Below are 14,438 nucleotides of genomic sequence, written 5' to 3' on the forward strand. Positions count from 1 at the left end.
CACACACACACACACACACACAAAGAGGCACCAGGAGACCACCAACGAGGGTGCTACCAAATTTGGACAGAGCGCCTTGGGGGGTTTTCAAAAGAGGGTTTTCTGGATTGGGTCAAAGCCTGTCTAGTGGGTTATTATTGTGGTCGGAAAAACACTGGTCCCACGGATGACACGTTTGATTTAGTGGAGGTAGGCTGCCACCCCAGCAAAGGATGATGAAATCTGTTCTCTTCTCCTTTCTTCCCCCTCACTCCCCTGTTCCCTTTCTTGTAAATACACAGAGCCAAAGAATTTGAGCGATTTATGGTTCCATCCGTTATGGATGGGTGGGTGAAGGTAAAAACAGGCACATGATGTTTTGACGCCTCTACTGACTAGCACTTTATTTGGAGCGCAGTATCGGAGTTGGGTTTCTGTCTGAGGTGAAATCTACTCTTTGACGTGCGACCCTGTTGTTTGGCTGAGGGAAGGCGTACTCCCCTCTAGTTCCAAAGCGTGTAGGAGTTTAGTCTGGAGGTTGGAGAGTCGGTACTCTTGCTCAGTGTCCCACTGGTCAGTTTTCATAGTGAACCTTCCAGACCTTTTTCTGATTAAAGCAGCCCCTTTCTGCACCAGTTGTAATCTACTCACCACTTTGCCTGGCAGTCTATATTCTCTTTCCCTACAGATTTAAAACAAGCAAACACGCCTGGTTTAGTTTGATGTTTTTTTTGTACTGCATCAGCGACACAGAAAATGATGCAAGGCGTGACGCACAGACATCAATATTCCTGGCCCCTGAAACTTTGTTCGACTATACCTTTGTGGCTTGTTCTCTTCACTCAACCTTGACTAAGGCGAGGGAAGAAGCGCGTGTTGAGAAGCATGAAAAAGTGAAGCGCTTTCCATTTATTTCCTCCCTCTCCCACTGGAAAGCCCATTGAATGTCAATGGGGTATTCTCCTCATAAGAAATGCAAAGCAGATCTCTGTGCCAGAGGTTAGGAAGAACATTTAATGTGCAGACATTCTTGAATGAACTATTTGTGTTTTGTCTGTGGTGCTCATTTTGGTAGAGCAACTAGAGCGGGTCTAGCCACGTTAAATCCTTCCTCCCAATAGCCCAAGCCCTGCTACTTCTCTTATTCGCTTATTCCATCCTTGCCGTTTCCTAGCACCGGGGATGCCTAATTATTCATAACACTATTTCATCAGAGAGTGCAAAAAAAATCACTGACAGTGGTTTTAAGTCAAAGCAGAAGAGGGAACGGGAGAAACAGCCTTTGGCATACGGAGATAAATCTGTACAGCTTGCACATGGTGAATTTTGGGTTGGCTTAGGAGCTGGGTCAACCCTCTGTGATTAAAATGCAGCAACCTGTGAACCCATGTAAATGCCGCTGACTTACAACTCTGACTTCTTAGCCCCTTGTTGTAGTGGCTAACTCTGGTAATGCATTTTTAACTCTCCTTCCTTTGAGCGCACTGGGCCAGATTGTCGTAAGAGGCAGCTGTCCTTTAAACCAGAGGCACAAAGCAGCTTATGTGCAGGAAACCCTGACGTATGACGCCCATAGTGAGCCTGACCAAGTTGTACGTTTCTCTCACTCATACATTTGTCATCGAGGTCCCTGCTGTCTTGTTTTCATATCCTTTCTCTTGCTCATCTTGTTCTTTGGTTTCTCTCCCTGTTTCCATACCTCCTCTTTCTGTGTCTCATCCCCTCTTCTTTCTCTTTACCTTTCCTCCTGGGTTGTCCTATTCTTTCTGGTATCTCTGTCTCTCTCTCTCTCTGTCTCTCTCTCTATCTCTCTTTCAGTCTTCTGTCAAGCTCTCTTTGCTCATTGATTTGAACACATTGTCTGGCCTTGATGGAGCGCACACAGCCTCAGACAGTGGTTATCTGATCGGACTTGTCTTCCCTGTCATTCTCGGCGCTCTGAGTGCATCTCAACACCAGTTCAGTATAAATAGCCCCATGTTGTGCTCTCTCATTGCTCTCTCAAGACTGGCACACTGTAACACTTACATAGTACTTAGAAGTCATTTGAAAATCAATTCAGGAATTAAACAGGTTCATTCATTGGCATTTTTAGACAGTCAACATGAAGGGATAAGCTTTTCATTTAATTTTCATTTTTTTGTTACGACTGACTTTATCTAGTTTTAATTCTTATCAAGTCATTAGTTTTTAATGCAAATTAAGATAAAATGTGGCACAAAGGATTGCGACATCAAATCCTGTGTTTTGGTAAATACTTCCACTCTGATATTTAAACACAATTCGGCAGCAGCATTATAAAGCCTGACCTCTTAGTATTTTCTGCAAGCTGTGTGTTGATGTGTGACATTGAGAATTTTGCATCCGGCGATCTCCCAGCTGCATAGTGAAAGTCTGGCGTGCATTTCTTACTCAGCTGGTGCCAGGTATGGGGATTAGGTGGGAAGGGCACCGCCGGGGACACGGGGAGGAATCTATTATGTGTGTGTGTGTCTGTGTGTGTGTGTGGACAATGGCATGACGTCAAGTCTAGACGGGCCATTTCACAGTGTGCGTTATACCACTTGATGACAGCTGATGAAGAAGTGGTCCTAATAACCGGCACTCATCGCCGTTGTTCTTTAGTGTCGTGGCAGCGGTAAAGACTCGTCTTTCTATTTGAAGGAGAGCGGTAGATATTTGCACATGCAATGTTCTTGTTTGAACGGAACATATTCATGCCTGTGCTTTCCATTAGTTTGCTCTCAATGCAATATAGTGGAAACACGCTGATTTTCAGTGAAATGAAAAAATGTGTTTGTTTAAATGGTAATAGTTGGATGTGCATGTGTGTTTGCACATGAGAGAATGTCAGTGAACTTACCTTTGTGTCTATACACGTGATGCATGTACTGAATGTCACGGGTTGGACATGAGGTAACGTGTCTGAATTTAAACATTTGTGTGAATTTGAACATAATAATATGTGTATCTGCACATCTGGATACATATCTAGAGTCCATCTAATCTTTCATTGATGCTTCACATCGACAAGCAAGAACATCACAGAACATTCACCAGTCCTCCATGACCACCAACAGGCAAAGGAAATATGTGAGCACATCTCCTCGGGACAAAACCACTACATTGCAGTCATCGCAGACCCAATGTGGTTCCTATTACTATCAAATGGGACCACAGTGCGGTTTGCTTTGCCCAGCAGGGAAGCTGGTCCTCTTTGCATAGGAAAAGGCCCAACCCAAATTGAAATCGTTTGTAAATTGTCATTTGGGCTCAGAGCAGATGCTGGCAGATTGTTCTGATTTGGAGTTCTGAGGGCTTTTGAAGAAACAGTGTAACTGATCTCTATTTGAGGCCTCATTCAAGGATATTACCCTATCTGCTGTGTTTTTTGTACTGGGTGAAGGGTGCATCACAGACTCTACAGGGAACAGCCCATTATTAGCCTACCTTGAATGTGCTTCAGCCAAACTAACTCTAGAGTCTAAAACTCCAGCATGAACAGTAAAGTTCATAAACAGTAAATCTCCAACATCAGCTGTCCTTGGAATCTGTAGCCACCACTGACATTCATGCTTTTTCTTGCCTTGACTAGAAAACGTATGACACAGAGCTGATAAAAAAAAATTTTTTTGGTCACATCACAGTAGTTCATATCTCATATTTGTGACTTCAGGTGAACAGTTTGTAATAGCAAAGTATATCGTCCACAAATATGTTGCATAACAGAACTTATTGATACTCAGATATTAATGAGCGTCATTTTTTTGAAAGCTGGAGAGGGATTGATGCTCATTTCAGGTTAGACACAGGAACTGTTTACTTAAAAACAGACACTGCTGAGACTGCGGCTTGATGGGTGTATCAACAGCTGAAGTGTTTTCCACCGCACTCCAGCTCCAGCCCCGGCTCGTTCACCAGTGAAGTAAGCATTCTTTATTGCTGGAGGCCTCCTTCACTTGCCCCCAGCTCTCCCTCCCATCATTGTATTGTAACTTCTCCATTCTGAGAAAAAACACTGTCTGTTTTTCGTTAGGGAGACTTCAAAGAGGATTGCTTTGACTGTAGTTCAACTTTCAAGAGTGAAAAAAGACCCGATTAGCAACATGTTTGCATTTTGTTCAAGGTAAAAGTTGGGAAAAACCGCAAGCGATGGGAGGCAGACATACATGAGAATGTGGTGTTCAAGCAGACTGTGAATCTGAAACCATACCCGCGTCAATACCCAACAGCAAACACAACAGGCCCCAACAGTAGCCTAATGCAGACCAAATGGAAATATAGGCCAGTCTATTCCAACATATGTTGAGTCATTTTTGAAATCTAGATCATCAAAGGCTATTTGAATTCATGGACGAATTCTGAAACACTGGTCATTAAACACAAGTGAAAGAGAATATGGACTTAAGGAGAAGACTATCTGCTTTTCATTTCTACTGTGTAATTTGTTGCGTAAGTTTTACCAGACTTGCCTCTGTGTTTGGTTTATTAACTCAAAGTCACACTCTGGGAAAGAAGAAAACCCTGTTTCAGTCCTTGAGCACTGTAACATCATTGCCACTCGGATTTGTATAACCACGACATGCCTGTTTTTCCCCCTCTCTCCTCGAGCATCACTGTTGTCCTGGCTTCTATGGAATCTGCTAATGTTTCTGTTCTCTTCACCAACAAGTTTGCACCTCAGTTATTGTCTCTGATTGTGGCTTTAAATGTTGCTGAGCTGGGGTGCTTCGGATGGAATATATCGGACATCACAGATTGATGATATATAACAGTGTAAGAGTGTAAGGGTGGACCTGCACCTAAGCAGAAAGCATACAATGAGATGAGGCATGGCACTTTCAATTTGTCAGCTCAGATTTAAAGTACTCCTATATCTCTGATTTGTTCATCTAATGGCCTAAATTTAGTCCATGATTCAGGTAGGCCATTGATTTGGTCATTCATTCTTCCATTCACAGTCAAAACCCACACAGTGAATGGATTAGGCAATTAGTCTTACAGTCAACATATCAAATGAATCAGTGGATGATGGGATGAATGAAGGACTTGATTCTTTCATTCACAAGTTATTTTATTGCCTCTCATACAGCACTGTTGGCTTTTGGCTAATGACCACTGAATGGACTCTAAAGGTATCAAGGATAAAACATATGTTCATATCTGCGAGGTTCATATAGAGGAAATAAGGGCAAAAACAAAATGCTCTATCAATCTGGGGCCGTATCCACAAACATTCTGAGAGTCCTCTCAGAGAGCTCTTATCTTAGCCTAAAATTCCTTAGCAAGGAGTCCTAGCTTAGGAGTGATTTAGGAAAGTTCTCAGAGCAACTCTGAGCAAGGAATGGACAATAACTTTTATCTTAGTGAGGAGGTGTGGTTGACCCCGTTGCTAGGTATGATGCTCTCTTTTGGACGCTGTCATTGGTTGATCAAGGAAAAATCAACACGCCTCTTTTTGTCATCCAGAATGCACACAAGGAATCACACAAGATAAAACACAATTTATTCGATATTAACGTGTGGTTTGCTTAACTATCAAAAATTTTAAAAAAAATAGAGCTTATTGGACAAAATCTTTGAAAACCATACGAACCGTACTTTTTAATACTTGTACCATCCTCACAGGTTGATGCATTATGACTTTATTTGGGCGATTGCAGTAATGTTATTATACTTTACTAATTTGATGTTAAGATTTGGTGAAAGTGGCTCAAGACTCAGTAGTATTAGTATAATTTATAGACTATATTGGCAAGCTTATATATATATATAATATGAATAGGATTTTTGAACAAGAGTATATTGCCGATGATGCGGACATATGTCCCATCAGTGACCAGACAATACAGAGAAAACTCACTATATCCATAGCTGCTGTTCTGTTGGTGCACGGTGCGCACGTCCAGTGGGAATTAAACAGGTTGCGTCAACAATATGAGTCTGTGAAGGAGCTGTGATTGTTTGTTGGATTATTCCACTATGTGGTTGCATAAACCTAAATTATCACTGCTGCACTGTTTGCCTGTTGCTAAAAATCTTAACATTGTGATAACTTTCATAATAATAATAGCATTAATGCGTCTTTTCTGCATCTTTTAGCCATTTTCTCCTCTCCTTAATAAACTCCTAAGCTCCTAAAAGTCCTCCTCTCTACTCTTAACAGTTTTCCACCTTAGGAGCTCTCTTAAGGGCTAAGATGCTTTGTGAATAGCTTTTATCTTTACTAGGATTTAGTCTTACTTTTAAGGGGAAATTCTTAGAAAACTTAATCACTCTCAGAGTTTTCTTATAATTTCACCACTAGGACCAACTCCTAGTACTAGGAAGCTTTGTGGATACGGCCCCTGATTCTTAGAGGACTGAAGAAAAGCGAAGGAAGAGAGGAAAAAAAGAGAAAAGGAATGAGGTCTTATTCATGGTGCGCTTTGATTGATGGTATGTAGTAGAGCTGCCAGCACCCCCTAAGAATCTGACATCATGTTTGGAAATCCTCTTCTCAGGCCAATAGGTGGCAGAAGTTGCCAATGAGATCCAATGAGACATGACTGACATTCCACCCAATTTCCAGGCAAAGATGAGAGAAACTTCCCAGGCAATCTCTCAAGTGCCACTTTGTCTGATAGCTTTCCACTCCAATGAGAGGTGTGAGGAGAGAGAGTGGGGGAGGAAGGAAAGATGGAGGAAGGAAGGGAGGGAAGGCAGGCGTGAGGCAAGGGAGGTAAATGTCACTGAAAGCACTTCGTGATGTTTAAACATTCGCCAGCCTCACAGTTCGTCACTCCTTGGCAAATTACCTTACTATGAGCAACAATAACAAAAACAACAGTTCACAAGATTGCAAAGGAAAGAATCACACCAGACGGAGGAGGATAATTCCAACTAGACAAAGTACATCCTCTAAAAGAAAATGCATGCACTTGCATACGCAGTATGGTAGAACCTTTTTTAGTAGTTTCTATGTAACGCTGGCAAGTTTAGTGAGCATGTAATACAAGTATTCACTATGATGGAAAAAATCATGTTGTAAACTGAAAAGAAAAGAGAGCATTAATGAAATTAAAAGACAGTGAGAAAGAATGGAGTTTTAAATAGTTATGAGTGTAATGGAAGAATATTATAGTAAAACCTCTAACTCAGCATAGTATAATTCAGCAATTAGTTTCATTTTTGTGTTTGAGATAGCTAGTGATTTAACATCAGAATTTCCAGCATGAAATATGAAAAAGCTCCATTCTTTATTCCATTCTTTAAATGTACCATAATAGTGTTTGTGTGTGTGTGTGTGTGTGTGTGTGTGTGTGTGTGTGTGTGTGTGTGTGTCGGTGTGTGTGTAAATGAAAATTGTACTGTCAAGCGTAAAGTAGGCTAACGTACTGCACAAAATACAAGTTTGTTGAAAGTTATAGTTCAAAGTATATAGGAGTAGATGGCACACATGTAAATGAGCAAAAAATATGATCCGTATCAAAATAATATTTCAAAGCAACTAATTGAGTTGAAATACAATGGAAATCTACTATATGAAGTGCAACGAGCACTATGTATTTTATAGCTGCTTCTTCAGTGAATTGTAAAATTGTAAGACCTCTCAATCTTACCTTACCTAAACATTTCACTAAGCAAAATATCTAAGTATTAAGAGTGCTGAAGAGAAAAGTCATAGCACACGTCTCAAACAGAGTGTGTCTATGAGGAAATGGGGCTGTGCAGTAATTCAATATTATTGTTTACCATCTTTCAGTAGAATCATATCATGAAATTACACTATATTGAGTTACACAATTATGTCTAAATTAATGATGAAAATCTCATGCGAGAAAAATCTCCCAAAATGTGATCTGAAGCAAATTAGGGAGTATTATTTGAACATTTTAAATTGATCATACTTTATATTTCTGTGAAGTTCAATGCAATGAACATCAATTTGATTATTTAACATGATTTTGCATGTTAGCAGATGTCATTATATATCTATATCAATTTTTTTTATTATTGTGATATTAATTGTGCCCATATTGCCCAGCCCTATGAGGAAGTATGATGAAGTTTGGGTTGAAGGAGAAGTAGCAGCATCCTGATAATAACACATTTTATTTGTAACACACATTGAAGTGGGGTTAAAAGCTGGTAAACCACCTCCGTGTGGGTTTTGGTAGGTCTTTCAATCTCAGTTGGGGGTGCTCATATGTATTTGGGCTGGGTATTTGAGTTGGAGAGCAGCTGAGCAAAAAGTTCTATCCGCTGGTGTGTAGCTTAGTCCATGGGGAAGGTTGATCTGATCTGAGGTTACTGATGGAGGTTGTGGGGTTACCTTTCATACATATAGCAGAATGCAGCTCAAAGTGTTTTACAAACAGGACTAGGGCAGATACAAATGTAAAGATGAGAGAAAACAGCAGAGAAACAATATTTTTCTCTCTTGAGAAAAAGATTGTCAAGAGAAATACAAATAAGTAAGAGCAGCTGCTTTACAGCTTTGCAGCAGGTTACATGCTCAATGCAACTACAATATCAGCCAGAGAAAACAAAAGAGAGAAGAGCATGGGTTTACAGGGTAGGTAGTGTCTTGAGATGGGTGGGATGAGTTTTTCAAAGTTTTTTGAATCGATTCCTGGAGGGAGGCAGTCTGTTGAAGTCGTGGGCGTGATGTGTTTGTGTTTACATGTGTCTGCTCAGCAGTATCTTGGCAGGGTTAGATGTATTGGAGCTTCTGGAGATACCTGCCTAGGATCCTGACAAAGACTGAATTACAATGATCAAGCCCTGAGCAGGCATGAACAGGCTTTTCTGCATCTGACTCAGTTTGGGTGGTAGCGCGTTTGGAAGTAGTCTTGAGGTGGTAGAAGGAGGCTTTGCACCGATGATTAATGTGGTCATCGGAGGGCAGGTGAGAGTTGAAACTGACATTCAGATTGGATGCTGAGGAAGAACAGCTGATGATTTAGCCAGCAATGTCATAGGTTAGGGGTAAGTGATTGACTTTGGGTAGGAGTGTCAGTGTTTCATCTTTACTGCTGTTGAGCTGGAAGAAAATCTACTCAAGGCACGTTGTTAAGAGGCAGCTGAGGGACTTGGGGTAGTTGTTATATAGAGTTTGGTGTCATCAGCATAGCTATGGAATGACAGGGATAGCATATAGGCCTAGAGAATAAAAATGATGTAGTTGAGGACTGACTCATGAGGGACTCTGCCACCTCCAAGTGAGACAGACTCAAGCTTCTCTAAATGTGTCTCAGAATGGAGCAAGATGACTCAATGCCGCTGTGGAGGAACATGAGTAGAATAGTATGGTCTGCGGTGTTGAATGAGGCTGTCAGGTCAAGGAGAATCAAGAAAGAGGGGGAGCCGATCTTGAGAATAGCAGATTCAGTTGAATGGAAACTTCTCATAGGCATTGTTGAGTTTAAAATAGTCTTGGAGCTGAACAGAAACTACATCTTCTAGCACCCTGGACGAAAGTTGTAGAGGTTCTTGGGGGTGATGGTTTGATGCTCTATAAAGGCCAGTTTGTGGACTTGCTTGTGGAGTTTGTGGTGCAGCTCCAGTACACACTAAGTTTATTCATTTTCTTTAGTTCAGGATGGAAATATGGTGATGAGTGGGAGAAGGTGACCTCCTGTTTTTGACAGGAGTATGGGTGTTGACGACACTGTGCAGGGAATTGTCATAATGGGAATGATAGGAAAGGTTGTCTCTAAACATTTATCTCTATTGCTTTTATAATAAGAGGTCAGTCTCTTTCCTCCCCAAAGGCTCAGTCTCTTTCCGCCCACACTGTCAATGAAAAGGAAAGGATGGGGGTGGGGGTGGAAGTGGGGGAGGCGGTGGCAAAGGGGACAGGAGTGACTCATTTTGTGAGCATGTAGGTCTCTTCCTCAAATTACTTACACTAACAAATAAAGTTGCGGCGAACTGAACCTTGGTGAGCGGATGTGCTTTCCCCAAATTACCACACAAAAAAGGAACCATATGTTGTTCACTATAAATTGAAGGAGGGGGGGCACAGGGGTATTTGTATTCCACATTCCCTGTGGGGGCTTGAAAATAAGCCCAGACTGTATTTGAATAATCCAGTGAGTCAATGTATTTACTTTGAGGACTTTTGAGAAGACCCTTGCGTCCTGACAGTGGCTTGGGGAGCTGCTGAGAATTTTGGCATGCAGAGAGGTAGCTGAAACTTCACACTGCAAAGCTCAATTGTTTTGGTTTAACAGAAAACAAGGGGAACTATTGTGGACGTTTGGTTTTTATACCATATGTATCATGAATTTTGCTTCCTCACATGTATGAGCATCATGCCAAACATTACAGCTGTAATTGCTTGGCAATAGTCTATTCTTACAATATATTTACCTGGTATATACCTAGTACTTGGAAGGGTTACTGAAAACTTAATAGAAAAATCCTGCTAATAATACATATACAGTGCAACACACAAATCTGACTCGGTTAATATTTTGTTTATACTGAGAGCTGCAAAAAAGGTTGATTGATGCGCGACAGCTGATGGTTGACTGCTCCTGATCTCCTATGGAGGTTTGCATGCTAAAAAGTGAAAATGTTTCTGCCAAATCTTTTTTTCCTTCTGCTATGGGTACGAGTCATTGTTATTATTTTTTAATGATGTAATGCAGTTTCAAAGGATCCAACATTTGTATTTCTTCTCTGTATATAAGTCATCAGCCTACATCACTGTACATTTACAAATGTATGTATCAATTCTGTCGGATGAAAGCCGTGTATCTCCAAATTTCTCCAAAATTCTGTTTTTCAGAAATCAAATAAAAATAGCTCTTTCATGACCATGTATGGTTGAAATGATGCCACAGTTTTTCAGTTGGGTTTCACGGGTCCCTCAGGGTCACATTAAGGAGCATTACAGTTAAAGTAATAGAATGTTTTCACATGACAGCAGAAGTAAATTAAGTCCCAGTTATTTTGTATCACTCATAGCCTATCCCCAAATTAACTTACCTCACTTTTACTACAGGAACAGCTGACATAAATTGTAGTTGGGAGGTTTTCACATGACGCAGTTCAGTCGGCCATCACTACGACTCCTACCCAAACTCAACTCACCTGTCTCGCTACAGGAGCCGACAACATCAAGAAATACTGGAGCCGTTACTACCAGGGCTCACAGGGTGTGGTCTTCGTCTTGGACAGCGCCTCGTCGGACGAGGACCTGGAGGCGTCGCGCAACGAGCTCCACTCGGCCTTGCAGCACCCGCAACTCTGCACATTGCCTTTCCTCATCCTCGCCAACCACCAGGACAAGCCTGCTGCACGGACGCCAAACCAGGTAACCCAGACCTTCTGCAGTGCTGTAGCTAATTGGTTACATCCCGTACATGCACAGAATATATTGTGTTTTTTGTGTCTAAGTTAATCTTCCCAAGGTGAAATTTGTCTTGGATATAGAAGCGCTGCTGCTTCCACATGTTTACATGACAAAAATCATCAAATTAACTTCCTAAAAAATACCTTGTTCAACACTAAACAGACATACACTAAACAGACTGTTATTCATCATACACATCCATACACACACACACCACTGCATACACATTCACACACGTATACGTACATTGTCATACTCAAGCAAGATATGTTTGCAACAAAAAACAGAATACCCAGTGGGCAAGTGGAAGAAATGAATCCAGACCTTCACCTAAAAGAGCTCTGACCTTAAACACTGGCGGACACAAAGGATGTTGTAGTTCTCTGCCTTTTAGTGTAGCAGGTGTCTTTAGTTAATGTTGATGTGAATTTGAAAAAAGGTGCTCTACAAATAGTTATTTACACCACACCATGAGTTATATATCCTTTATTGTTGTTATTAGTATTAATATTATTATAATATTACATATATTATGAATATTCCCTTTGCAGTAACAATTCATAGCTAGCTAGCTACCTAACTACATGATAATATATAGTGTTTTTAAAAAAAAAATTCGGTCAGATGTTTGTTTGGTTTTAATTTAAACTTTAGGCATTTAGCTGATAATTATATCCAGAACAACTTACAAATGGAATATTAGAGCAAGTCTAAATTCCTACATCATCAAACTTACAAACAACCACAAATGCTAGGGAAAGAAAACAAACAGTAGTTAAGGACGATCTTCTGGAGAGCAATTAGCCTGAGTCCCATCAATATTTGTTCACCATACTGTATCATTCATAGTACACATGGGGCCTATGGAGAGAAGTATTTGTGGTTGATAGATGTTTATGTGGTGGATAGAAGTTTAGAAATGTGTGTGTTTGTACACACGCACGCGCACACACACACCCCTTCATATTTTCCCCGTTCTCTGAGGGGAACTGAGTGTTAACAGACTGGGACCCAGTGATCTAAGTGATGGCCTTTTTCCACTGGATGAGCATATCCAGGAAGTGCAGAGGAACAGCAGAGAGTGTCACCAGGCCAAACTTTCAGAGGCCTGTGTCCCAAAACGTGAACATTCCATTCTGTCCTGTTCCATTCACTCTCATTTGCTTCACAGTGATGAAAAGGACTGGAAAGGTTTCCCCTTGTATCAAGTCAGATTTTCAGAGAAGTTAGCATCAAATAGACAAAAGCACAAGAGATAGTTTTAAGCCTTTGTGGGCATAATATACAGTAAAGGCCAAAACACACCGGCGCTGCGGCGCATCATATGACGCGCGTCATGTGCCGCCCCTAGCACCAATAGGAAGCGTCGCGCTGCAGCCTTTGCATTTGAAGACGACCGACCACACACACCGCGTTTTGTTTTTTTCAGGGGCGGCGATGCTGGAAATAGGACAGTGGCGTGAAGTGTTGCGGGGCAGCGCGTCGACGCGCGCCTAGCTGCCGCCGGTGTGGGGGTTGTACATAGAAAATAATAGGGGCAGCTGTTTTGACGCGCGCCGTATGCCGGCGGTGTGTTTTGGCCTTAAGTATACCAAGTAAGCTTCCCAAATTGTGCATCTGTTTACTTGTTCTTAGCTGCACAGCATGCTGTCTTGTTACTAGTTGTTTTGTCACTGTCACTAGATGTGCAGTGGTTGTCATTAGTAAGCTGTATGCGACTCAAGGTGTGTATGATGTTTGTATAATAAATGGTATACTCTGTGTGTGTTATATTTACATTATGTTATGAGTTTTACTTAACTTTTATTTTTAATCTATTAGGACTTGGCTGAGAAACGGCACAAAAGTCTGTTCACAAGACTGTTAAAATAATTATTTATTTATTATTTTTTATATAAATAAATGTCCACTTTGCTAGTCTCTATCACAATTGATGTAACACAATAGTGATTCAACTTACTGTATACCCAGTTCTTTAAAGCTTTGACATTTGCTGTTCTAAACACCTGGCGGCAGGTACAGTAGGCCTTTCCAGGGAAAGACTGGTACCTACATGAACTCAAAGTTCATCAAGACACAAAAACAGGGAAAATAGGTGGCAAATAGTTGTAGATGAAAAGAAGCAGGGGTTGTCTCTAAATACTCTTTTGCATTCAGTGTCAATTGTAGTATTGACGGGGCATCCTGGTGGCTCAATGGTGTAGGCGTGTACCACATGGGCGCAACCTCCTGGGTTCGAACCCTGCCCGGGACCTTTGTCGCATCCCCCTCTCTCTACCCAAGTCTTTCTTGTCTCTCTCCACTTTCAGCTCTTTAATAAAGGCAAGAAATGCCCCAAAAAATCGTAGTAGTTGTACTATTGACAACTGACAGGTGAGCAGAAAGTAAAATCCAAATATTCTCCTCCAGCATGCAACTATGTCTTGGTTCACTCAACATGCAGTAGATGTTTTGGAAATTAGATTATTGTATTCATTTAGTGTTCATTTAGTTTTATACATAGAGTGTGTATTACTTTTGGTACAATTATATCTCTGCCTTGCCCAGCAAACATTTTGTTGGGTCCAGTGTAAGGTAGATACTAAATCATGCAGAAATTTGGCAAACTCACATCTGTGAATGTAACATTGAAGTTGACATTCCATTTTATTCTACTAGCAGTGCAAAATGAATGACTTTTTGAGAATTTTTGAGATTTTTTTTCTTGAGAATAAAAAATTAAAATATTTCCTACACTTAATGTTAAATAAGTTACCAGTTAATTGGCGGTAACTTCTGCTGTAATGCTCAACTGCTTTTAATGCCACACAGCTAAATTTGGAAATTGTTGTTCATCATGTTCCTTTAAAGTCTCAAGTTGTTCTATCACTAGGTTCGCCAAGCTCTTGTAAAATTGAATACTTCTGAGCTAATGGCAACCAACAATAGTTCCAGCAGCCAATTTCCTTGATTGCTCCCGCAGTCCATAAAACAGAAATATTTAACTCCAAATAAAATAAATTGAGCAAATGATTGTCAAGTTCATCCACTGACATCATTTGTTCCCTAATCAATGACTCAACCGGTCAGGCCAGCTGTGTATACATAATATATATATATATATATATATATATAT

The 14,438-nt window shown here is 40.8% G+C and overlaps 1 protein-coding gene across 2 annotated transcripts in view; it reads left to right on the top strand.

The window, feature by feature from the left end:
- Window positions 1-14,438, top strand: part of LOC139927187 (ADP-ribosylation factor-like protein 15) — a 126,664-nt gene that overhangs the window by 59,752 nt on the left and 52,474 nt on the right. For both annotated transcript variants that reach the window (XM_071919243.1, XM_071919236.1), the window contains exon 4: window positions 11,076-11,284. In XM_071919243.1, the coding sequence (XP_071775344.1) occupies window positions 11,076-11,284 (209 nt within the window). The remainder of the gene's footprint in view (window positions 1-11,075; window positions 11,285-14,438) is intronic.

The sequence above is a fragment of the Centroberyx gerrardi genome, chromosome 8, assembly GCF_048128805.1.
Source record: "Centroberyx gerrardi isolate f3 chromosome 8, fCenGer3.hap1.cur.20231027, whole genome shotgun sequence".
NCBI classification, from domain to species: Eukaryota; Metazoa; Chordata; class Actinopteri; order Beryciformes; family Berycidae; genus Centroberyx; species Centroberyx gerrardi.